General features: G+C 45.9%; 1 protein-coding gene across 2 annotated transcripts in view; it reads left to right on the plus strand.

Annotated features, from left to right (window-relative positions):
* The window catches only part of Cog7 (component of oligomeric golgi complex 7), a 60,416-nt gene that overhangs the window by 13,003 nt on the left and 21,363 nt on the right, over positions 1 to 26,050 (plus strand). For both annotated transcript variants that reach the window (XM_029479879.2, XM_021166756.3), the window contains exons 5-10: positions 3,668 to 3,750; positions 4,708 to 4,830; positions 12,432 to 12,630; positions 18,580 to 18,707; positions 19,969 to 20,123; positions 25,826 to 25,942. In XM_029479879.2, the coding sequence (XP_029335739.1) occupies positions 3,668 to 3,750; positions 4,708 to 4,830; positions 12,432 to 12,630; positions 18,580 to 18,707; positions 19,969 to 20,123; positions 25,826 to 25,942 (805 nt within the window). The remainder of the gene's footprint in view (positions 1 to 3,667; positions 3,751 to 4,707; positions 4,831 to 12,431; positions 12,631 to 18,579; positions 18,708 to 19,968; positions 20,124 to 25,825; positions 25,943 to 26,050) is intronic.

Below are 26,050 nucleotides of genomic sequence, written 5' to 3' on the forward strand. Positions count from 1 at the left end.
GCTTTTCATTTTTATTGCCTTAGCCACTCAGATTCAGACTTCCAGCTTCATGTTGGATATAACTAAAGAAAGGAGACTGGTTTTGTCCTTTGCCTTTGCAAATATTTTTAGATTTACTTACTGTGTTTTATATGTATGAGTGTTTGGCCTCAGTTTGTATGTGCATCATATGCATCCCCAGTGCCCACAGAGGTCAGAGGGCATTGGATCCCTTGAACTGTAGTTAGGGATGGTTGTGGGCTGCCATAGAGGTGCTGGAACCAAACCCCAGTCAGTCCTCCTCCACAGGAGCAACGAATGTGTCCCACTGCTGAGCCTTCTCTAGGTCCCTTGTTCTTTCTCTTTATAGCTGAGTCTCTTGTCAGTGGTGGCTTTGGTATGATAAGGCAGTTTCCTTCTGCTCCTAGATGGCCGAGTCTTTTTATCCCGAAAGAGCGTTGAGTTTGTGGCTGGAGAGTAAGAGGAATTGTTGCTTTGCAGAGGACCCGAGTTCAGTTCCCAGAGTCCTTATTAGCCAGCTCACAGTCACCTGCAGCTCCAGGGGACCTGATGACCTCTTTGCCTACGCAGGCACTCACATATATGTGCACAGACATACATAAATTAAAGTAAAATAAGTAGTTTTTAAAAATTGTTGAGTTGTATTAAATACTTTTCTTTATCAGTTGAGATGGTCGTTACCTCCCCTTGTTTTGTTAGTGTGACATTGAATTACGTCGTTACATTACTTTTTTTTGAGGGTATGATCCTTTTAATGTGCTGCTGAATTTGAGTTGATAGATTTTTTTTTTTTTTAAAAGAATGTGTAGTGTAGCCCAGGCTGCCCTCTAACTGACTGTGTGCTGAGGATAACCTTGACCTTCTTCTTTTCTGGGTGTGGGCATTGCCGCTTCCTGTGTGTTGAAAGTTAGAGGACAGCTTTTGACAGTCTTGATAGCCTGTTCTACTTTGCTGGACAGAGACTCCCTGTTTCTGTTCTGTATCCTCTAGGCTAGATGACTGGAGCCGTTCTCTTGTCTCTGTCTCCAACAGATGTGTGGCATTGAACCTGGGTTCAGGTTAAATCAGAGGATCAAACTTGCATGATAAGTGCTTTTGATCCATGAGCCAGCTTCCTGGCTGACCTTGAATCTTTTTTCTTTTCTTCTCTTCCCTTCCCTTCCCTTTCCCCTTCTCCCTCCCCTCGCCTCCCCCTCCTCCTCCTGCTTTTGCTTTTCCTTTCTTCCTTTCTTCCTTTCTTCCTTTCTTCCTTTCTTCCTTTCTTCCTTTCTTTCTTTCTTTCTTTCTTTCTTTCTTTCTTTCTTTCTTTCTTTCTTTCTTCCTCTTTCTTTCTTTCTTTCTTTCTTTCTTTCTTTCTTTCTTTCTTTCTTTCTTCCTCTCTCTCTTTCTTTCTTTCTTTCTTCCTCTCTCTCTCTCTTTCTTTCTTTCTTTCATGTGTATTTTGATTGCATGTGTGTCTGTGTGAGGGTATTAGAGACCCTGGAACTGGAGTTACAGTTGTGAGCTGCCATGTGCATGCTAGAAATTGAACCTGGGTCCTCTGGAAGAGTAGCCAGTGCTCTTAACCACAGAGCCATCTCTCCAGCCCTGACCATGAACTTCTAAGCCTCCTGTTTCTACCTCCTGCTATTTCAAGTGTACATAGTTTTATGTTGTTCTTAGGATCAAGCCCCTTCCTTCTACCCTCTCTTTTTGGTTTTTGTTTGTTTGTTTGTTTGTTTGTTTTCAGATAGGGTCTTGCTATGTAGCACTGCTGTGCAGACCAAGTTGGTCTCACACTGGAGCAATCCAATGTGCCCAGCTTAGAACATCTTTAAGATTCAGTTTTGGTAGTTTGTGTGGAGGAATTTATCATTTTCATCAAGGATATCTGATGTGTTATTTTATAATGGTCCAGAGTACCTTCCTATGATCCTTTCAGAAGTATTGTCTTGGTTTTCATTTCTCACTGTGTACGTTTAATCATTCTCTCGTTTAAGCATTCTTGGGGTTTGTTTGTTTATTTTTGTACTTAGGTCTAGGTGGATTTTTCAGTGTGCTACCTTGCTCAGACTTCTGGCTTTGCTGGTCTCCTTTTCTGTTCCCTGTTCTCTGCTTATCCCATGGTCCTCGTGCCTTTGGTTGGTTTGAGGTAGAGTCTCACTACATCACTGTGCAGCCCTGAGCGGCCTTGAGCTCTCAGTCCTGCTGCCCGTACGTAAGTAGTCCACTGTCACCCTGGCACTGCTGCTTAAGTAGTGCTTTAGTACAGTTAGTGCACTTCCAGCAACTGCTCTGTGCTACTCTAGCAAGAAACTGACATAGGCAGGGGATGGCACTGCCCTTGTGTAGCTTCTCTATGTGTGGGGAAGAGAGAGAGGGAGGTTGCATAAAGAGCCTGATACAGTAAGTGCAGTGTGGGCCCTGTGAAGGGGAGGCATGGCGGCCTTGAAGGGGAGCCAGTGCAGGGTGACTGGGGAAGACCCAGGAGGCCACGCTAGATCATGATAAGCTGCAAGACCCGCAGCAGCCAAGGGTGTGATTTGTTCTCTGGCATCTGATAGAAGGCTTGCTTGCTCTCCGTTCTTCTGTCCATGTAAACACTCATAGCGTCAGACTAAGTGGCTGTTTTTGTGGATGAGAACAGTTAGAAGTCAGCACCACATGTAGCGCCCCATGGCTTCCGGCTGCAGCACTAACTGAAGCTGGAGGTGCTGTCTCCTCTCCTGTAGGAACTGAGCTTGATAGATGAGATGCCTTACTTTATATTCTGTCAGTGACAGTTCATGCTTGGGGCGGGGCCAGGACCATGGAAGGGAAGTAGGACCAGGAGGGCAGTAGGAAGTAGGAGACTGAGGCTCAGAGCCTCCTGACATGGTTGGTACACTCCAGCTTTGGAGCGCAGCCTGCCCTCATCTGTTTATCACCAGCAGCCAAGTGCACGGTGCACAGCGTGCTTTCCAGATGCTTTTGTGTGTTTGGTTTTTCCAGACAGGGTTTCTCTGTGTAGCCCTGACTATCCTGGAACTCACTCTTTGACCAGGCTGACCTCAGGCTCAGAGATCCACCTGCTCTGCCTCCTGAGTGCTGGGATTAAAGGCGTGCGCCACCACTGCCCAGACCTCCTTTTGCTTTTCAAAAATAAAATAACTTTTATTATTTTGTGTGTATGGGTGTTTGCTCACTCTGGGCACATGTTTGTGCATGGTGCCACAGAGACCAAAAGTTCTAGAGGCATTGGATCGTCTAGAACTAGAGTTACAGATGGTTGCAAGTTACCTTGTGGGTGCTAGGAACCGAACTAAGGTCCTCTGGAAAAGTAGCTGGTGCTCTTCCAAACCATCTCTCCAGTCTCTGTGTGTTCTGTACTCCAGGCTGTCATCCTCCTGTCTCAACCTCCTGGGTGTTAGGATTCCAGGCCTGTGCCACTGTGCCCAGGTAATCTTCGTGGTATAAATGGTGTTTGGTATATTACTTTAATAAGCTTAGGCTTGCAGTGAGTGTCTGGTAGCTGTAGTCTGCCCTTATTTCTTTTGCTTATGATGCTCTTGTTTGAATTAGAGCAGTTATTCCAGTAGAAACTTCCGAATCCAATTGACAAATATCTGAATTTATCAATGAGTTGCTTGCCTTGGGGGCCTTGGGAAACCTGGTTGGTAACAGTGTATGCACATTTTGTGTCCTTTAGATCAGTCTAAAGTGTTCGTGAAGGTGTTTACTGAAATCGACCGAATGCCCCAGCTCCTTGCATACTACTACAAGTGTCACAAGGTAAGCAGCAGGAGGCAGTTAGGACTGCAGAGGGAGGGCCACTACCACCGGGCCCAAAGCTTTCCTAGGCAAAGAACTAGAGACTCTGCCCTTTAGTCATTTTTCTTTTACTGAAAGCCAGTAGGGGGTGCTCTAGATCCACCCAGTAGATGCCTTTAGCTGTCACTTGGAACAAGTCCCTGAGTTTTCAGCCTGGATTCATTCACAGACTTAAAAAAACATTGTTTTAATTTGTTTCTATTTTTGATTTTTAGAGGCGAATCATGTCTTAGGAAAGCTTCATTTTGCCCTCTGTAAGCCATAAGGATTTTGTGTTTTTAAGGGCTAGGCTACCAACTTACAGCTTGCGGGGCTAACCTTAATTCCTTCAAGCATAATACTCACGTTTTTTGTTTGTTTTAGTTGTTGTTGTGTTGTTGTTGTTGTTGTTGATGATGATGATAAGTGTATGTGGAGGGTGTGTGCAGGCACAAGCAAGCTATGCTGCATGTGTGGGTAAGAGGTCAGCGTTATAGAATCTGCTTTCCTTCTACCCTTATGTGGGTTCCAGGCTTGCCAGGGCTCCAGGGAGCTCTTTATGCAGTGTTGCCATCTTGCTGGCCCTTGCATGTGTTTACGTCATATGGTGCAGGGCATGAAGTATCAGCACATGCTTATGGCCCCTCTGAAAGCTCTTCAGGCGAGTGCAGTGACCCCAGCAGAAGCTCAGCGGTGTGCTTTGAGTGGGGTCAGAGGAGACAGCATTGCTTGGAGGTTGACAGATTCAGGCATTAGATGATCAGAGCAGGAGCCTATGCCCTGGCCATTTGTTTCTTCTCTTTCTCAAGTGAATGAGTCTCAGCGGGTACTCATGTGCTCAGGACAGTAGGCAGCAATAAGTTCTGTAGTGTCATGGGGCAGTTTTCCAGCATGTTTTGGGGTACCTAGTAAGATACCCCCTTTGCTATGCCCCTGCAGGTACAGCTTCTAGCAGCCTGGCAAGAGCTGTGTCAGAGTGACCTTCCACTGGACCGGCAGCTCACTGGCCTCTACGATGCCCTGCTTGGTGCATGGCACACGCAAACCCAGTGGGCCACACAGGTAACAACAGCTCATCGTTGGAGAACAAGCCTATAGTGGCATGGGAATAGGGGACTGGGCTGGATCAAGCACTGTTGTCACCCAAGGGGTTAACACATAACTTATAAACCCACGTCAGCGAACCGTCTAGGTCTCCAAGGAAACTCTTCTTATCACTCCCCTCTGTATCTTAAACGGAATCTAATGAGTTGGTGTCCCCGGCGTTCGGCGGGGAGCCTCTGGTGTTGTCGAAAGCCAGAGGCCCCTAGTCAGGTGGTGGAGAGGTCAGACTCTTTTCATCTTAAAGTCCAGGTCAAGTTCCCTTGTTCTCACACAGAGCTGGAAGAAAAGTCTCATTTTAGAGGTGACCTCTGAGCCGGGTGGGGTGAGGCCTACGTTTTGAGTGGGAACCTCCCATCCCTTCCTCTCTCAGTCCACAGGCCTTTGTAGCCATAGGGTAGGAGCCACCCTTCCCTGTATGAGGTCAGAGGCACACAACTCTTGAGGGAGGGGAAAAGCCCATCTTACTTGGGAGTGCCGGTGGGTCAGGGCTGGTGGCTTTTTTTCACAGATAGTCATGACTTAGGTAATCACCTGTCACTGGCTGGAATGAACTCTACTGTAGCTGGGGAGAATCCCTTGCATGGGGTTATGCCATTCATGATGGCTAAAGCATTTTGTTTTGTTTCTCTTTTCATCCTGTGCACTCCTCAGACAGTTCTTGCCAGGTAGCCAGGCCTGGCCTCAGACTCATGTGATCCTCCTTCCTCAGCCTCCAGTTCCTCCCAGTTTTAGTTCCCAGTTTCCAGTGTCCCTGGCAATTCACATTCATTCACACATCCTTGCCTCTTGTACACGTCTCATATCACAAGGATAAAAGCTACTCACATCTGTACATGAACATGTCCTGTGCGTTCTCAGCCTCGATTTTGGAAGGCCTGTTCATATGTGCCTTTGGCTCATGGCCCTTTTTTCTTACTGGAGGTGGGTGTGACAGGCAGAAGTCTGCTGAAGCTGGGCTAGTGCAAAGACCAGAGATGACAGGGTAACATGTTGCCGTAACCCCCCCCCCCCATTTCCTCCTGTCACTTCCTTTTATTTTAGTGGGTTTTGGGATCAGATCTGCAGTTTCACATATGCTAGGCCAGAACATTTCCCTTGAGCTGTACTCTGGGTCATTTTTTAATTTTATGTGGAGGCAGGTTTTCTTAAGTTACTCAGGCTGACCCTGAACTTTTAATCTTCCGCCTTATTCCTCCTAAGTAGCTGGAATTATAGATTTGTATTAGATCCAGATTTACCTTTCTTTTCTTTTTAAAAATTGATGATTTTACAATTTATTTTTTTTTTTTTTTTTGGTTTTTTTTTTTTTTTTCGAGACAGGGTTTCTCTGTATAGCTCTGGCTGTCCTGGAACTCACTTTGTAGACCAGGCTGGCCTCGAACTCAGAAATCCGCCTGCCTCTGCCTCCCGAGTGCTGGGATTAAAGGCGTGCGCCACCACGCCCGGCTTACAATTTATTTTGTTGCTGTTTTGAGACAAGGTCTTACTCCATAGTCCAGGCTGGCTTGAAATCCACTGTGTAGACAGGCATGGTAGTAGAGGCAGAGGCAGGTGGAGCTCTGTATGTTTGGAGCCAGCCTGGTCTACATAGCAAGTTTCAGGCCAGTCTGGGCTCCATAGTGAGACCTATTGCCGGACTGTCTCTGACCTGCTACCTCCCGAATAGTGATAGAGAAACTGACTATTCATTACAACTTAGGCCTTAGCTGGCTGCCTCCTAGCTAGCTAGCTTGTCTATCTGAAATTAACCTGACTATTCTATACCACATTTGTGATGTGGCCTGTTACCTCTCACTCAGTCGGCCAGTCCTCACACCTGTCCCACCTCTATGTTGTGCTGGTGAATCTGGTGTCTCTGAACTTTTCCCACAGCTCCCATCTCTGCCCAGCCTTTCCTCACCTATTGGCTGTCAGCTCTTTATTAACAAGTCAGAGGGTGATGGAGGTGCATGTTTACAAAATACTAAGCCTGGTAATGATCAATAAAAATAACAATTCCAAAGTCTGGCCGCTATTCAACTCTCTGCACGTACAAAAATCAGCATTTGAATGATACAAAGTCAGCCTTCACACAGGACACTAAAAGATTACCCCAACAGAGACCTTGTGTAAAAAAAATGAAATTCACTTTGGCCTCCAATTCATAGCAATTTTCCTGCCTCAGCTTCCCCAGGGCTGGGATTGTAGTCATGCATCAGCAGACCTGCTTGTTGTTGCTGTTGTTTTGTTTTTTAGGGGTAGCTAGCGGGTAGAGTCTAAAGTCCTTGTAGTCCTCCTGGGTGCATGTCCTGTCATGCCTGATTAGCGTGTAAGCACTCCATTAGCTGAGCTATGTCCTCATTCCTCCCCAGTATACTAAGTGAAACTTTTAGTCTTGTTACTGTCCTGGGGCTCCAACCCAGGGCCCTGGGCACACTAAACACAGGATGCTTTGCCGCTGAGTGTGTCCTAGTTCTGTGTTATCACTTACTATGAAAGAAGCCTCCAATTATAAAAAGCTGAAAGAATTGTGCAGCGAACACCTCGAGGCTTTGCAATGGACTCTACCGTGTGTGCTTTATCGCAAGTTTCTCCCTCTCTCCGTGACTCCTATTTGCTCATTGAGACTACTTAATTTTTGGTTTATTTAAAGGTAATTTGCAAACATTCTTCACTTTAAAATACATATGTATTACCTGTTGCTGTTGATGATGATGTTGATGACATAACTGAATCTAGTCTACTCTAGTGTTCTGTACAGTGGAGTAGTTTGTGGGCTAGTATTTTGATGAGACTTTTTGATTCGTGCATTGTTGTCTGATGGTTTGTTCTTTGTTGCTGAATATGAGACAGATGTGGATGCATATGTGCATGCTTACAAGCTTTCTCTCCCTCTATATCCCCCCTCCTTTTTTTTTTTTTGAGACCAGGCTGGCCTCAAATACACAGAGATTCTCCTGCTTCTGCCTCCCAAGTGTTGGGATTAAATATGGCCCACTCCTTTTTTTTGATAGACACTTGGTCTGGTCCTGTCTGAGGCTGTTGTTGAGGCCCCTCTGAACAGTGCTTCACGAGGATCTTTGTACTTACATGTAAATACCCAAGAGTGGATTTGTGGGTAGAGAGGGCAGGTATGTTTTGGTGTAGAAGAAATTGCCAGACATTTGCCAGAGTGCTCACCCCTTCTGCATTCACACCACTCTGCGTGCTGGACATCCCTACTGATGTTAGATGTTGTTATTCTGTTTGGTTTTAGCTTTTCTGGTGGGTGTGTAGTAGCATCTCATTGTGATTTTAATTTGCATTTCCTTGATGACTAAAGATATTGAACACCCACTCCTGTGCTTATTGACTGTTTGCATGCATTCCTTTATGACATGTCTGTTCAAGGAGTCTCTTGCTTGCCTTAAAAAAAATTGGGTTATTTGTTTTGCATTATTTATTTTAGGAAGTTTGTTATTCTGGATAAAAGTTCTTTCTCAAATATATTTTGTAAGCCGGGCGTGGTGGTGCACGCCTTTAATCCCAGCACTCGGGAGGCAGAGGCAGAGGCAGGTGGATTTCTGAGTTTGAGGCCAGCCTGGTCTACAAAGTGAGTTCTAGGACAGCCAGGGCTATACAGAGAAACCCTGTCTCAAAAACCAAAAAAAAAAAAAAAAAAAAAAAAAAATGTTTTGTAGACACTTTCTTCCAGTCTATAGTTTGAATGGAGGGTTTTATGTGTCTGCTTGTGAGATGCTGGAAAACGAACCCAGAGTTTGCATTGCCAACCAAGTGTGCTGGCACTGGTCTCTATCCCCAGCTCTGAGCAGATGCTCACTTGTTTATTTATTTACTTATTTATCAATCAATCAATCAATCAATCAATCAATGTATTTATGGGGGGGTTGCACATGTCATCGTGTACCTTGTGGAAGTCACTTCTCTCTTCTACCTGTGGGTCTCAGGTATTGAACTCAGGTTGTCAGGCGCTGTGGCCATTCCCCACAAATAACGAAAGTGCAAACAGAGCAGGTAAGGGCCATGGATGAGAGGTCACTTGGAAACAATGAATTTCAGTTTGTAGTGCTTTGAATTGTTTGTTTATGTTTGTGTAGAGGTCAGACGACAGCTTCGTGGAGTCAGCTCTCTTCTTCCACCTTATTTTTTTTTTTTAAAGATTTATTTATTTATTATATCTAAGTACACTGTAGCTGTCTTTAGACACTCCAGAAGAGGGCGCCAGATCTTGTTACGGATGGTTGTTAGCCACCACGTGGTTGCTGGGATTTGAACTCTGGACCTTTGGAAGAGCAGTCGGGTGCTCTTACCCACTGAGCCATCTCACCAGCCCCCCACCTTATTTTTTTATTTTTTATTTTTTTGGTTTTTTGAGACAGGGTTTCTCTGTGTAGCCTTGGCTGTCCTGGAACTCACTCTGTAGACCAGGCTGGCCTCAAACTCAGAAATCCGCCTGCCTCTACCTCTGCCTTCCAAGTGCTGGGATTAAAGGCATACGCCACCACTGCATGGCTCTTCTTCCACCTTTATGCAGGTCTTGGGGATTAAAATCGGGTGTCGGGCTTTCAAGATGAGTACCTTCACCCTCCGAGCCCTGGGCTGCTTTTAAGTTCCAAGTGAGAGTGGTCAGCAAACACAACACTCAGCACACGCAGGGTGGAGTGGGGTAGCCATGTGGCCATGAAGTTATTTGTTGTATTTTTATGGTTCTCCTTCCATCTTTCTCTGACCCCAGCAGGGTGACTCTAAGCAGAGTACAGAGTAGGATCCATGGAGTCAAAAAAGCCCATTGAAGCATTGTAAATTCTTCTTTTGGACCATTTGCTAGCGGTCTTCAGCTCGTTCTGAGTTGACCTGTACGTTTCTTCTTTCCTCCTTTCCTCCCTCCCACCTTTCTTCTCATGAGATGAGTTTCCGAGCACCATTCATTGTCAGGATGACGCTTTCCCTGTTAAATGGTCTTAACATTCTTCTCTTACCTCCTGCCAGTGTTGTTGTAATGCTGACTGCACAGAATGAGCTAGGAAGTGTTCTGTGTTAGTCTGCTGGTTGATGCCATTAGTAAAATCCCTTAGACTAGATAGTTTAATTTTTTTTTTCAGATTTTATTCTTATTTTCTGTGTTTGAGTGTTTTGTCTGTATATGTGTATGTATGTGCCCCATGTGCATGCAGTGTCTGCAGAGGCCAGAAGAGGGTGTCAGCTCTTCTGGGACTGGAGTTACAGAGGGTTGTGAGCTTCCATGTGAGTACTGGGAGTTGAACCTGGGTCCTCTGGAAGAGCAACCAATGCCTTATCTGCTAAGCCATTTCTCCATCCCAGACTGGATAGTCTAAACAACAGGAATTGTCTCAAAATTCAGTATGTTAGAAGTTCAGGATCTAGCTGTGCTCAGGGCTGGAGTGTTCTCTTCTGACCTGTAGATGTGCCCCTTCCCTTCAAGTCTCCCTCCCAGGTGTGTTCTTTGTGCTCATGTCTTCTAATGAGGACTCAGCCAGGTAGACTCAGAGCCTCCTGTGTGCGTCCATGGTACCTTCATTACCTCTACAAGGCGCTGTCTCCAAATAGAGTCATATTTAAGGCATTTGGAGGGTCAGACTTTAGCGTGGGATTTGAGGGAGACACAGTTCAGACTATGAGATACTCCTTCAGTGTCTTGGGAGATTGGTCTAAACTCTTTGTATGTTTTGTAGAGCTCACCAGTTCTGATCTTTATTGATTTTTTTTTTTTTTTTTTTTTTTGAGATGGGGTCTTGTGTATTCTAGGCTATCCTTGAACTCCTGGTCTTCCTGCTTCAGCTCCTGAACTGGGATTGCAAACCTGGGGCATCACTCCAGCTATCTGGGCTTTTTTTTTTTTTTTTTTTGGTTTTTCGAGACAGGGTTTCTCTGTGTAGCCTTGGCTGTCCTGGAACTCACTCTGTAGACCAGGCTGGCCTCGAACTCAGAAATCTGCCTGCCTCTGCCTCCCATGTGCTGGGATTAAAGGAGTGCGCCACCACCGCCCGGCTTTGCTTTCTGTTTTTATAGACTCAGTGCTAGTGTTCCTGCTTGCATGTCTGATTCTAGTAACTCGAATACTTTATCCTGTTTCCTTAGTTTAGGTACAGGACAGCAATTTTGGAACATTTTACAAAAGCCCAGCTTATGGTGCTGAGTCTTTGATTTCCGTTTGTCTCTGCTTTCAACCCTCAGTAATCTCTTTCTTACTTAGTTTAGTCTCCTCTTTTTCTAGTTCTGGTTCTTATAGGCAGAGTTCAGATAGCGCAGACTGGCCTTGTTTCTGTGTAGCTAAGGATGGTGTTGAACTTCTCCTCTGCTTACCTCTATTTCTTGAGTGCTGGGCATCAGGGCAGGTGCCACCACACCTAATCTTGTGTGATGCTGGGGATTGGAGCCGTGCATGATTGATGGGCACAAACTATCCACTGAGCTGCAGACCTATCCTGTTAAAGAATTGTTTATTTAATAATTTTATTTCTGTGAATACACTGTATTTGGGAATTGAACTCAGGACCTCTGGAAGAGTAGCCAGTGCTCTTAACCAATGAGCCATCTCTCCAGCCCCTGTAGTTCTTTAACACATGAGGTTAGGTTAGGTCACTGAGAGGAGAGCTTTACTGTATGCATTTATAGCTGTGGGTTCTCCTTGAGCTGTTTTGCTCCATCCTGTAGGTTTTGCCGTGCTCTGCTTTAGTTTCACTTCTGTTAAGGCAACTTTAAGTGAAGTTTGAATTTTTTTAGCTGTATAGTTTTCCATTTGTATCTCTTTCGACCTTCGGCTTTTCTAAGAGCAGCTCTTTTATCTCACCTCCTGTTTGCACCGATTTGGGTAATAGCAGCAGCAGCATAGGAGGGTGAGCGTATTTCCTAAGTGGACTTGGTGCATTATTCACATTTTCTCAAGAGACCTAAGGACCAGAGAGTGGGAAAGGACTACCAGAGAACTGAGCCAGCTAAGCTGTCCAGGTCCACTGTCTCTGTTGGCTCTTAAGCGAGTGCATGTGGGCCCCAGATCTGTGCAGAGAAGAAAAGCGAGTTGAAACCAGGCTCTGGGCTGCGGGTGGCCCTCTAGCTGTAATTGTGCTGTTCTCTAGTTGCGTTTTGCTCCAGTGTCATCTGAGTCCTCACTGATGACCAGCTCAGTACTGTGCCAGGTACTGAGTAAGCTTGAGTAAGTAGGCCCATGGGCCAGCGATGGAAGTGCCTTTCCATTCAGAATTGAGCTTCGGCCACTTTCCACTCTGTCCCTGTCCAGTTTGCCCAGTGAGGGGAACTTGGGGCTCCTGACTGGCCCATTTCTTTTTTTTTTTTTTTTTTTGGTTTTTCGAGACAGGGTTTCTCTGTATAGCCCTGGCTGTCCTGGAACTCACTTTGTAGACCAGGCTGGCCTCGAACTCAGAAATCCGCCTGCCTCTGCCTCCCAAGTGCTGGGATTAAAGGCGTGCGCCACCACACCCGGCGACTGGCCCATTTCTATTGGTCCTAGGGTCTGCCTTGGAACATCAGGAGACAGCTGCTTGGAAGGCTTCTTCCTTGTGCTTCCGTGTGCTACTGCTCATCCCTCTCCCCCACTGCAGGTTTTCAAGAACCCCCACGAGGTGGTGACGGTGCTGCTGATTCAGACCCTGGGGGCCTTGGTGCCCTCCCTGCCCATGTGCCTCAGTGCAGGTGTGGAGAGAGCCGGACCCGAGCTGGAGCTCACCAGACTGCTGGAGTTTTATGACACCACCGCCCACTTTGCCAAGGGGCTGGAAATGGCTCTGCTCCCCCATCTCCGTAAGCATTCCTACTCCCTGCCTCTGGCTGGTCTTGCCTTGCGGTTGAGGCCTGGATTTGTTTACTGTTTCTAGTAACTGTGGAAGGGAAAGAGTCAGTATCTCTCCGCTCACGCTCACGGGAGAGCTTTCATTGTCAGCATGGGAGTGGGGCTCAGTCAGTGCTGACCAGGAGCTTCCCATACTCCAAGGCAGTGACAGAGAGAGACTTCTGCTGTACCTGAGGTTGTAAGAGGCTCACTGTGGAGCCGGGAGGCGTGAGTGGCAGTGAGCTGGCAACTGGTTTCAGTGGGAGGAACCTCTTCCTTTTAACCTCAGACAGTTCAACCTAAGCAGTAAGTTTAGGAGAACACATAGGCTGGACCGTGGAGCCTTGAAGGGCAGCAGCAGCTGCAGCAGAGCCAGAGCAGGCCTGAAGTGACTGTGGAGAAGGTAGGCAGCCCTGGCAGCCGGCTAGGCAGAGCACAGTGTATCCCACTTGGGTACATACTGCGTGGGATGCTGAGCTTCCCAGCTGTTTTCCAGATGTGTAAAAAGCATCATAAACTTTGAAGCAACCTAGCCTTGTGACACATGCTGCTGTCAAATCAGGAAATTGCTTCAAGAAGGCCTCATTCTGCCATGTGGCTGCTGTGTGTCACAGACTTCGTTTATTTAATAGTTATTCTCTTTAATTACATTGTGTTTAATTGCCTGTACATTCCAGGGAGTGTGTTTATTGTTCGGGTTCCTGATGATTCATGGGTGTTGTGGCACACTCACTTGTAGGAGACGCACAGTCATGTGGGTGGTTTCCTGAGGACTGTGATGCCCTGGCCGTGGTGCCTCCGGAGTGCTTAGACCTGGCACCGTGCTGGAGCATGTGGGGTGCTGGAGCAGGCTGCACCCCTCCCACTGATGAACTTTGCCCACCCTCTGAGGTGAGCGAGAAAGCTCAGATTTCTAGCAGTTGCAGCTGAGGGCATTGGACCATTCTCTGTTTTAAGTCAGAAATGCCTTTGGAAGGATGGATGTGGTTGGGTGTGCATCTCAGCCCTCAGGAGTGTGTTATATTCAAATCTAGCCTGGGCTACATCTCAGCACTCCAGAGGCAGGAGGATCTCTGTGTCTGAGGTTAGTCTGGTCTACAGAGTGAGTTCTGGGACAATGAGGGATACAGAAAGAAACCCTGTCTTGAAAAACAATACAAAACAAAACAGTCCTGATAACAAAAAGCATGAATAGGATCTATAGCTTTATCAGTAAGAGAGTGAGAGTGGCATGCTCTGTCCTATCCCTTCCAGCAGCTCTTAGGTAAATGCACGCTGAAGCTGGCTATGCTGGCACACGCCTGTATTCCTGGTCCTTGGAAGGCTGAGGCAGGGGCACTGTGAGTTTGAGGCCACTGGACTGCATAATAAATTCAAAACCAGCCTGCGCTATGAAATCTATCTCAAAAAACTCTGACATGCCTCATCAAATAAATACATAGTGTTTGCAAGCATTACTATAAATATTAATATATGCTATAGATATATTTAACATTTGACTAAGACAAATTGGTACCAGCAGAGTGGGGTATTCCTGTGACAACCTGACCATGTTTTGGGGAGGACTGTGGAAGGACTTTGGAACTTTGGGCTTGAAGATCCATTCGTTGTTAAGAGCTCTGTCAGATGTTGTGTAGGAGCTTGGAAGATAATGCTGAGAACAGTGCAGAAGATGGAGGCCTGGTTTGTGAAATTTCAGAGGGAAAATTAAAGACTCTCTTCAGGGCCATTGCTGTTTTTATTGTGAAGATTTTGTAGTTCTGGTTAGCTGGGGCTGAAGAATCAGCTGTGATTAACAAGATACCAGAACTACTAAAGCAAAAACTTTGCATTACTGGGACTATTGATGCTGGTTAGCTGGAGCTAAGAAATTAGCGGTGATTAAGAAGAGACCAGCATCGTTGAGGTGACATCTTCTGGGAAGTGTTTTCTGAAAGCACAAAGAGGCTGTGTTCCAGAGATAGGCAAGGTTGTACTCCTTCTGCAGTGGGACTTGGTAATGTGTAAGGGTCACCCAGGTGGTACTGGTTATGAAGGCATGAAGGGGTCACACAGCAGCTCAGGCTTGGCACTGTGAGAGGCCATGGAAGGCCATTGGTGAAGGTGCAGCCCCAGTTGTAATTGAAGGCCCAGGACTGAAGGGGTCACGCAGTGTTTTGGAGATGCCAGTACCACGAGATGACCACCAAGAGCAGCAGCAGCAGTGGAGTACAGGCATCTGGAGCCCAGAGGATGACGTGTGTGCTACAAAGGGCATGGCTGGAGAAGTGACCCTTGGAGGAGTCCAGAAGATCGTGAGTTGGATCCCAGACGTTGGACGGTTGGAGATTGATTTTTGCTTTGATTGTGACTGTGCCCTGATATTTTCCCTCTTGAAGGAAGAAACTGTTTTAGTGGAGCCCACAGTTAAGAGACTTTTAATTGTAAAAAGACTTTGGATTTTAAAAGAGATGGATATTTTAAAGAGATTGAAATTTTAAGAATATGTAAAGACTGTGGGACTTTTAAAGTTATTTAGATCTTGGGGATGAATAAGAATGTAAGGGTTGAGGCTTACTAGTGATGTGTTTGTGTGTCAAGTTGACAAGGGGTCAATTGTACTGGCTATTTTTGTGTCAACTTGACACAGCTGGAGTTATCACAGAGAAAGGAGCTTCAGTTGAGGAAATGCCTCCATGAGATCCAACTGTAAGGCATTTTCTCAATTAGTGATCAAGGGGGAAAGGCCCCTTGTGGGTGGGACCATCCCTGGGCTGGTAGTCTTGGGTTCTATAAGAGAGTAGGCTGAGCAAGCCAGGGGAGGCAAGCCAGTAAAGAACATCCCTCCATGGCCTCTGTATCAGCTCCTGCTCCCTGACCTGTCTGAGTTCCAGTCCTGACTTCCTTTGGTGATGAACAGCAGCATGGAAGTGTAAGCCGAATAAACCCTTTCCTCCCCAACTTGCTTCTTGGTCATGATGTTTGTGCAGGAATAGAAACCCTGACTAAGACAACATTCTTTATAAATATTTAACCTATGCTATATAATGTATAACTACTCTATTATTACATGAAACATATTTTATGTACTATATGTCTATATTATATGCATATATGCTATACTGTAATGCACATAATATATAAATATTTTATTTACTTATTGAGGCAGGGTTTCAATGTGTAGCTCTGACTGGCCTGTTTAGAACTCACTATGTAGACCAGGCTGGCCTTAAACTCACAAAGATGCATTGACTCTGTTTTGTTTTTTTTTTAAATTAGGTTTTTTTCTTCATTTACATTTCAAATGCTATCCCAAAAGTCCCCCAGACCCTCCCCCCCAACATTGACTCTGTTTTACAAGTGTTAAGATTAAAGACATGAGCCACCATGCCTGGCAAAATATTTGGAAATATTAGTTGTATATAATTTTACATTCTTTTTAATTTCAAAATAATATAGTATAGGAGGTGTTCAGTTGGCAAACCTCTGCCTCTGAGCGTGAGGACCTGCGTTTGGCCCCAGTGCTCATGTGAAAAGCGAGCCATGCCATCCCATGCTTGTAACTGGGAAGACAGGCGGGAGGCACCCTGGGCTCCTGGGCTCCCTGGGCTCCCTGGGTTCCTCGGGCAGCTTGTTCAGCTTAATTGGTGAGCTCCAGGCCAGTGAGAGACCTGCCTCAAAGGAGGTGGATGCCATTTGTTTGCTTGCTTGTTTGTTTTGAGACAGGGTCTCTACATAGCTCTGGCAGTCCTGGAACTCACTCTGTAGACCAGGCTGGTCTTGAACTCACAGAGATCCTCCTGCATTTGCCTCCTGAGTGCTAGGATTAAAGGCACACACCAGCATGCTCAACCCTGTGGCTAACTTTTTATAGCTACTATTGCGTAAAATCCTTACAAACTGTCTTGAGAGAGTTTCTGACCCTGCCCTGAGGTTCTAGGAGAAGTTTAGGGTTGCAGTTGCTAACTCAGGAACAATCTAAAGGTTCCTGTCACACATGTGTCTTCTGCTGTCCCTCAGGGTGAGTGGTACATCCCCAACCTGCACCTCACCCCAGCACTGTGTTCTTTCTCCCATCATTTCCTGGTTCTTAGATAATTAAAGATGTATCACCTTAAATATTTTACTTTGGTTGTTAATGTTTGAAAATTATATTATAAAAGTTCCATTTTTTCCTTTTGATTACTTATTCTTTATATATTCATGTGTTTGGAGACTTAATCTATTTCTCATTAATTTTTTAGAGCAATTCATTTAAAGCAATATATTATTGAGTACACTTATAAAAGGCAATAAAATATGTGAAAAATTCCTGGCAAGGAATCCATAATACAAATGAAAGTTTCCTCTAATGCCACTGTTGAAAATTTAGTATATGTTCCTGAAAGATTCTTATATAGTGGACTTTCCCCAGTTATTTATCAAATGTGTTACCGATACATTTTTAACTTTAATCTTTAACATTTTTATTATTTAATAGTTAATACATATACAAGATACAATTTAAAATAAATGAATGACTATACGATAGAAAGCAAGTTTAAAAAATAATTTAGGTTCATGCATTTTTTTCTTGCTTTTATTCTTTGGTGAATGTGAATGTTTTGCCTGAATGTTATATGCATATGCATCATGTATGTGCCTGGAGCTTATAGTGACCAGAAGAGGGTGTTGGATCCCGTTGAACTCGATTTAGTTGTGAGCCACTATGTGGGTATTGGGAACTGAACCTAGGTCTTCTGAAAGAGCAGTGCTAATCACCACTGAGCCACCTCCGGCCTTGGGCTGACTTCATGATCATTATGTCATATATATTTTTACACAAAATCTTGACAATACAAGATAATGGTCAGCTTCCTTTCCATCCAGGAGTAGCATTTTGTGTTTAACTGTGCATTTGTATACACACTAAAGTTGTATTGTTTCTGACTTTTTGAGACAAGGTCTCATATAGTTCAGGTTGTCCTTTAACTCACTATGTAGCAGAGGGTGAGCATCAACTCCTGATCCTTCTCAGGGACTGCAAATACAGCTATGCACCACTGTGCCCAGCTTCTAGATATGTTTATAGTAGAATGTTTGCCACCATTATCCTACCCAAGTGTTTAATATCTAGTATACAGTTTGTCTTCAGATTTGCCAGCTCTTCAGAGGTCTTTCTAGTTGCTTCCTCCTCTGCCTCCCTCTGAGAGCTAGTTTAGTGTACATTGCACTTGGACCTCTCTGTGTTCCTAATCTAACAGTCACTTCATCTTTGTCTTTTCGTGACATCTTGAAAAAGATAGTTTTCTTGTAGAATTCCCCACACCCTACCCTTTATCTTACTGTTAGCTTTATATCAAACATGTTGGCATCATACACTGCACAGATACTAACACGAAAATCCTGCTGCATCATAGCAGGAGCCCCAGCGGTTATGAGTGTGGTTATGTGCACACGAGTCCAGGTGCCCATGGAGATCAGAGGTACCAGATCTCTTTGAACCTGGAGTTAAAGGTGACTGAACACCTCATTTGGTTGGTGCTAGGGTGCTGGGGACCAAAATCAGGTCCTTTGAAAGAACAGAATATGTTCTCAGCTGCCAAACCATCATAAGATTGGGTTTTTTGGGACAGTCTCATATAGCCTAGATTGGCCTTAAACTCACAGTGCAGCAGAAGATGACCTGGAGTGCCTCCGTGAGAGGCCCTGACATGGCCACACCCTGTCCAGACCCAGGAGTTTTCACCTGAATCTGAGATCTTCCCACCATAGGTACGGGCTCTGGGGCATGGTATCTGTAACACTAGTTGTAACAACACACAAAGCCCAGAGCTCTGCTTCCATGACAGAGAAAAGCAGATTAATGAGGGAATGTTCCAGCAGGATACCTTTCCCTATTGTTCCCACCATCCAGTCTAGATTATTTGCCTACTGGTATTTTCATTTCTTGTTCCTTACAGAGGACCACAACCTGGTGAAAGTTGTGGAGCTGGTGGATGCTGTGTATGGTCCCTATAAACCCTTCCAGCTGAAGTACGGCGACATGGAGGAGAACAACCTTCTCATACAGATCAGCGCTGTGCCTCTGGTAATGTCTGATAGCACTGCAGTACAGCCGCTAGCCATGCATCAGGCGCTCTGTGTGCTAGACTCTTGGCTGTGTATAGTGGAGGGTTGGGGTATCTATAAAAGGGAAGAAGGAAGAAGGCAGGCGGGTTTGTAATGTCTCGGGTCCCACACAGTCCAAAGGGAAAGTGAAGCTTCCCATGTGCTTCCATTCTTGTTTCAAACCAACAGTCAAAAGACAAAGCGAAACAAACCAGAGAGATTAAGTTACAAATCTCTGTCTCTTCCACTTTGTGATTTTTGCCTTAGGTTGCTCAAGGACATCTCTGTCAGATAGTGCTTGTTCTCAGGTTGTCTGAGGTGTCCAGCATGAGGCGAGCCACTATGGACAGCATTTGAAGTCTGCCATCTCCCGGTGACCTACCTAGGAAGCCTGCTCTGCCTCAGTTCTGTCCCTGCTCTGCGGGAGGTGGCCCCCTCTGTTAACACTCCTCTGGAGTGTCTAATGCAGGGAAATTTATCCCAGATGTAGGCCTATCCTAAGAACCAGTTTATTAATCATAGAAAAAGAGAAGAGAAATGAAGAATATGAGAATGTGTGTCTTAATTAGGGTTTCATTGCTGTGAAGAGACACCATGACCAAGGCAGCTCTTATAATGGAAAACATTTAATTGAGGCTGGCTTGCAGTTTCAGAGGTTTAATTTATTATTGTCATGGCAGGAAACCGTGGTAGTATGCAGGCAGGCATGGTCATGGAGAAGAAACTAAGAGTTCTACATCTTGATCCAAAGGCAACAGAAGCAACTGTCTGCCACACTGGGTATCATTTGAGCATATGAAACCTCAAAGCTCACTTCCACAGTGACACACTTCCTCCAACAAGGCCATACCCACTTTAATAAGGCCACACCCACTAATAGTGTCACTCCCTATGGGCTAAGCATTCACTTACATGAGTCTCGGGGGAGGGGGGGGGAAACCTATTCAAACCTCTACAACAAGCTAAACTTTGGTTGTATTTTTATGCTAGAAGTTAATTTCTGTGCCGTGTTGTCTGTGTGTTTGTGTGTGCGTGTGTGCATCTGTCTGTCTGTCTGTGTCTGGCCCGTGCTCTTGAAGGCCATCACAGTTGGAGTCTATTTGATTTCTTAGGTGGTTTAGCCACAGATGGGTGACCTTGCCACTCTTCCCATGTTAATGCTGCTAGGTCCTCTGTGTTAGTGCCATCTCTGCCAGCGCTCGAGTGTGAGGAAGCTTTTGCTTATCTTATCTACTGCTCAGGAACACGGGGAAGTGATTGACTGCGTTCAGGAGCTGAGCCACTCTGTGCACAAGCTCTTTGGCTTGGCATCTGCAGCTGTTGACAGATGTGCCAAATTCACCAATGGCCTGGGGACCTGTGGACTGCTGACAGCCCTGAAATCCCTCTTTGCCAAGTAAGGCTGAGGAAGCTGGGGGGCGGAGGGAGGGAGGGAGGGGGGTGGGGGGAGGCGGGGCCAGGCACATTGGAGGGTCCTATTTGTTCAATTAAGAGTGTGTTCTATGTTCCTCCTGTGAACCCTTGGGAAACATCTGTACCTGAGCCCAAGAGGATGTTCTTAAGGATGCGCAGTGGAGCATCATTTGCATAGGTGGGGCGCTGGAAGTTATCAGCATGTCCATCCATTGGACTGTGACTAAACACATAAGTTAAAATGGCAGCTGAGCCAGGTGTGGTGTCATGTGCCTTTAGTCCCACACAGAGGCAGAGGCAGGCAGATATCTGTGAGTTTGAGGCCAATCAGATCTTCATAGTTCAAGGTCAGTCAGGGCTATGTGGAGAGACCCTGTCTTAAGAAACAAAAACATAAACACACACACACACACAAATTAATTAAAATTTTAAAGTAAAAGTAAAAAGTGATATAAATAGCTTCTAGGTGAAAGAAGCTACTTATAAAAAACCATCATCCATCTGTGTGAAATGCCCAACAGTCAAGTTTCTAGAGAACCAGAACAGGTTTCTGTTGCCTGGGAGACCCTAGGAGAGTGGAGGTGACTGTTACTGAAGAGGTTGGGGTCCCATCTGAGGCAGAGTGTGATTTTTGTACATGATACCCAGTACCCAAGAAGTAAAACCAAAAACTTGTTTCTGAAAGAAAGAAAACGAGAAAAAAGGAAAAGTTTAGTCATACTTTTGTCAGAATAAGGAAGAAGTATGGGGCTGGGTCCTCTGCCAGTGCACCTGAGGCGTGAGAGTCCTTGGGGGCGACATGTCCCAGTGCTTATGTAATGATTTTGGACAGACTTGCGCCCCCCCTCCCCTGCCCCTGTTTCTGTCCCCACAATTCTTTCCATCTCTACTCCACCACTTTCCCATCTATCATGTGAGTGCTTTTGTTTTTATACCCTGTGTCTACTTAGTACTGCCAGTATATGCCATTTACTTGTGCATGGGTAGTCTCTTGGGGGCTGCATCTCTGAAGAAACCGGCCCCCTCTCTCCCAGCAGCCCTCAGTTGCTAACAGCTCCTTGGCTAGGGGTAGAACTTCAGAGGCCCCCCCCCCCCCCCCCCCGCCGTGCTTGGACTTTGGCAGGCTTGATCTTGTGCAGGAGTCATCCGTGCAGCCACAGTGAGCTTATGTGTGCAGTGGTGCCCTTGTGTCTAGCACACCACGCTGTTTCTCTGCAGAGCTTATGTGTGCAGTGGTGCCCTTGTGTCTAGCACACCACGCTGTTTCTCTGCAGAGCTTATGTGTGCAGTGGTGCCCTTGTGTCCCCAGCTGGAACACACCACGCTGTTTCTCTGCAGGCGTCTGCTACCTCTGGCTCTTGCAGCCTTTCTATGTCCTCTTCTCCGATGGCCCCGGGTCTTGGGTAGAGTGTGATAGAGCTGTTTCATTCAGAGCTGAGCACCTCACAGTCTCTTACTCTTTACACATTGACCGTGAGTCTCTGTGTTAATCTCCATCTACAGTAAAAAGAACTTCTGCAGTGAGGACTGAAAGATGTACTGACCTGTGTGTGTAAAGATGATAGTTTAGAGGACAGTTTATTACTCTGTCCATTTAGTTGAGTGACAGTATTAGGTTTATCCTAGAACCTGTGCCCTAGCCAACCACAGGGTTTTGCCTTTGCTAACAGTACAAGGCAGTACATGAGTTCCATCTTACGGATCAGGTCTTAAACACACTTAGAAAGTGCTTGATTGTCCCCATAAGATTCATGTAGCTGTAACAGAGTGGGCTCTCTTGCTCTGGACACTATACGCTATCAAATAAAAACAAACAAACAGACAACCACACCCAGCAGTGTTTGGCACGGGCTGTGTCTTTTTGAGTTCTTTGTCAGTGGAGTACCACAGTCTCCTCCAAACAATACAAATTATTGCCGTTGCTCTTGGCCGCCCTTTAAAACCGTGAGACTCCACTGCTGAGAGCACCATACATTTGAATCAGCACATGGAGAAACCAAGCTGGTTCCAGCTGGGGAGCTTCGGCTCTCCTGGAGACTTTCACAATTCTGGAAGGTGCCGGTGCACTACCTGGGGGTGTGGGAAGAGAGACAGTCAACAGTCTTGCCCAGCTGTGAACTTGATGAGCTGCGAATAAATTGTGGTGCTCTCCAGGGACCTCCCCATCGTAATTTGTTTCTTCATGAAGTTGCCCTGCGTTTCCAGACTCCTTTACTGAACTGAATGCTGTTTTGCTTAGGATATTAGGGAGCTCTTGTCATTCCAGAAATACCAGGCTCGCCCTTGTGAGCCCAGTGTTCTTGGCTGTGGCCATCAACCACACCCTGGGCAACCCTGTTGAGGCCGTAAGGGTTAGAGGTTTGTCCACATGAACCCAGGTGTGCTTCTGGAAAGAGAAACATTAATAGTGAGTGTAGTATTTACTTATTTTTATTTTTTAGGTTTATTTATTTTGTATGAATGTTTTGCCTGCGTGTTTGTGTGTGTGTGTGTGTGTGTGTGTGTGTGTGTATGTATGTATGTATGTATGTATGTATGGATTTATTTATTTATTTTGTTTTTTTGAGACAGGATTTTCCTGTGTAGCTTTGGCTGTCCTGGAACTCACTGTGTAGACCAGGCTGACCTTGATTGCATGTCTGCTTGTCCATGGAGGTCAGGAAGCGGCATTGGATTCTCAGGAACTGGAGCTACAGATGGTTGTGAGCTACCATGGAAGTGCTGTGCTTTTAATCACTGAGCAGCCAAGTTTCCAGTGCCTCCTTCCATCCCCCTCTTTTTTTTTTTTTAATCTCTTTTTTTGACCTGCAGCCACCAGAATTTTGTGGGTGGAAAGTTTTTTTTTTTTTTTTTTTTTTTTTAAGATATAAACTCAAGTATGCCTTTAGACATAGTTCTCCCCAATATAAAATGTAGACGTATACCTCCCTTCTATCTGCTTTTAGTCCTTTCCACAAAAGTAGCATGCTGGGGAACACTTTGGTTTAGATTTTCTGATTCTTGGCAAACAAGTAAGACTTTATCAACTTCTTTTTTTTTTTTTTTTTTTTTTTTGAGACAGGGTTTCTCTGTGTAGTCATGGCTGTCCTGGATCTCACTCCTCACTCTGTAGATCAGACTGGTCTCGAACTCAGAAATCCACCTGCCTCTGCCTCCCAAGTGCTGGGATTAAAGGTGTGCACCACCACCTCCCGGCCTTTATCAACTTGTAAACCATTATCTGTCACCTCTCCACAGATGAGGCCTGGTACTGACAGGGCATGCTCTCTCTCTAGCTCTTACCCATCTGAGCTCTGACCAGACTTACTTTTCTTCTGTTGTTTTTATGATTGCAAAATAATTCACATTTATATTAAAAATTACTATACGTGAAAGAATATGGGGCAATGAGGTCATTGTCACTAGAATTTGGATATTACTGATATTACTGAATTTATAATGCAGTTGAAGCTACTTTTGTCAGGGTTCAAGTGGGTGAGCTCCCTCCCACTGTGGGGGAGAGCCAGGCTTGGAGCAGGGTAGGGAGGATGGGGCCTGACTTGCGCTCTGGCCCTGCACACTAAGCTGGCCCACAGATGGCTGTGGGAACGTGGCTTCACAGTGGTGGCAGGCATGCCGTGCTGGAGTTGGAGCGTCCTGGGCCCAGCCTGCTTCTGGCACCGAGGAGGCAGGATTGTACTGGCCACTGTTCCCCTGAGTCTCAGTGTCTTTGCTTTGAGTAAACTGATGGCTGTGCCTATGGAGGAAAAGATTATAGCTGACATCCCCAACACTGAGTAACTCTCTGGTGATGGGCACCTGAAGCTGTGTGTTGTGACAGTGAGTTGAAGGATATAGTTTTATATATGTATATAGTGATAAAAGTTATACTTGTGTTTGGAATTCTGGACTGAAAGACAATGAGGTTTCCTGCCTGTTCAGCATCCCAGAAGTTCTGTCACGGAAGCATCCTGTCAGTAGCCTGTCCTTGGCATACTTGTCATAGTAGCTGGCTGCTGACAATTGTTTAATTTGTCACAACTGAATCAGTTATGTCTCCTAACTTTTACTGCCAGTTTGCTCTTGAGACCTCTGCTCCCTTTGGGATTGTGGTTTCTCAGCTTTCTCAGCTAAAGCCTGGGAGGTCTTTGTGTCTGCGACTGTGGGGTGTCTGTGGCTGTGAGGTGTCTGCAACTGTGGTGTGTCTGTCTGCAGCTGTGGGGCATCTACAGGCTGTGGGGTGTCTATAGTTGTGGGGTATCTACAGGCTGTGGGGTATCTGGCTGTGGGGTGTCTGTGGCTGTGGGGTGTCCGCAGCTGTGAGGTGTCTGTGGCTGTGGGGTGTCTACATCTATGGGGTGCCTGCGGCTGTGGGGTATCCGTGGCTGTGGGGTGTCCGCAGCTGTGGGGTGTCTGCGACTGTGGGGTGTCTGCAGCTGTGGGGTGTCTGGGTCGTTTCTTCCTCTTCACAGTGAGTTGTGTGGCCTTTCTCTTTGCTGCAAAGCTTCCTCCCCAAGCCCAGGCATCACATTCTGCTCTGTTCTCTTAGAGCTGTTGGCTTAGGGAGGGAGGTTAGACTTCTTTTTTTTTTTTTTTTTTAAAGATTTATTTATTATATGTAAGTACAGTGTAGTTGTCTTCAGACATTCCAGAAGAGGGCGCCAGATCTCGTTTCGGATGGTTGTGAGCCACCATGTGGTTGCTGGGATTTGAACTCTGGACCTTCGGAAGAGCAGTCGGGTGCTCTTACCCACTGAGCCATCTCACCAGCCCGAGGTTAGACTTCTTGTGATGCACAGCTGTTATAAGCATTCTTGACTTCCAGAGGACACAGCCCCTATCCATCCTCTTCCTACTTCTCCTGAGGACACAAGGAGGGAATTTACTTCCTTAAAACCATGCCTCACCAGGAGTGTTCATCTCAGGCTTTTCAGAGATTGTATGCTGTTTTATTTATTTAAAAAATGATATAGAAGACAGCACTATATCCATTTTAGAGACGAGAAAACTGAGGTCAAAAGGTACTGAGGCCCCAGACCAGAGTTGTGGTGCACTGTGTCACTCACCTGGGAACTGTTCCCAGAGTCTTGTGCCCAGAGCATTGCTGGTTGCTAGTAGTGAGCTATACAGTACAGGCTCTGTTCTACAAAGCTGATAGTCAGGGCAGCAATTCAGCTGTATGCACGGAGCAAACGAACACTCAGTAAGCCATGAAGTGACAGTGTGGGAGTGGGGGAGGGAGCAGCGTGGATGAGGGTATCCACCTCGAGTCTAACTGCTCCTGGGCGCCCTTTCCTACTGTGAGCTTTGACTAGTCTGCATCAGAAGATTTGCTTACAAATCTTACAAATCCTGGATGTCAGGAACTGCATCACAGTGGGGCTGTGTGCTCTGCAGGATTTGCAGAACCTGTTTCTGAACACATGCTTGTGCTCAGATGAGCGGTTATTTCGTAGCAGTGTCTCTCACCTGGTTGGTCAGTGGATTCCATTTGGTGGCCAACCCCTCCCTCCCTCCTCGTTGTGAGCATCCCCTGAATCTGCCGTGCCCTTTATTAAATGGCCTGGAGATTTCTCTGTAGTCCGAGGTTCCTACGTGTTCTTACTTCATCCCAGGACTTGTGACTGACATTTGCAGTGGCTCATGGTTTGTCCACACTGTGGAATTCCAACTGTCCTTCGAGCTGTCCCTTTCCTCTCTCCCTAGGTATGTGTCTCACTTCACCAACGCTCTCCAGTCCATTCGAAAGAAGTGCAAGCTGGATGACATTCCTCCCAACTCCCTGTTTCAGGAAGACTGGACCGCTTTTCAGAATTCAGTCAGGTAAGGTGGACCTTGCAGTGCAGTGTGCGCCACTGCAGCAAGCAGCTCAGCCATGAATTGATTTGTAAGATGTAGTGTTTATGAAGTGGTTCTTTTATCTTTTCAGTG

Source organism: Mus caroli, unplaced genomic scaffold, assembly GCF_978045245.1.
Source record: "Mus caroli unplaced genomic scaffold, Mus_caroli_1 scaffold_8, whole genome shotgun sequence".
NCBI classification, from domain to species: domain Eukaryota; kingdom Metazoa; phylum Chordata; class Mammalia; order Rodentia; family Muridae; genus Mus; species Mus caroli.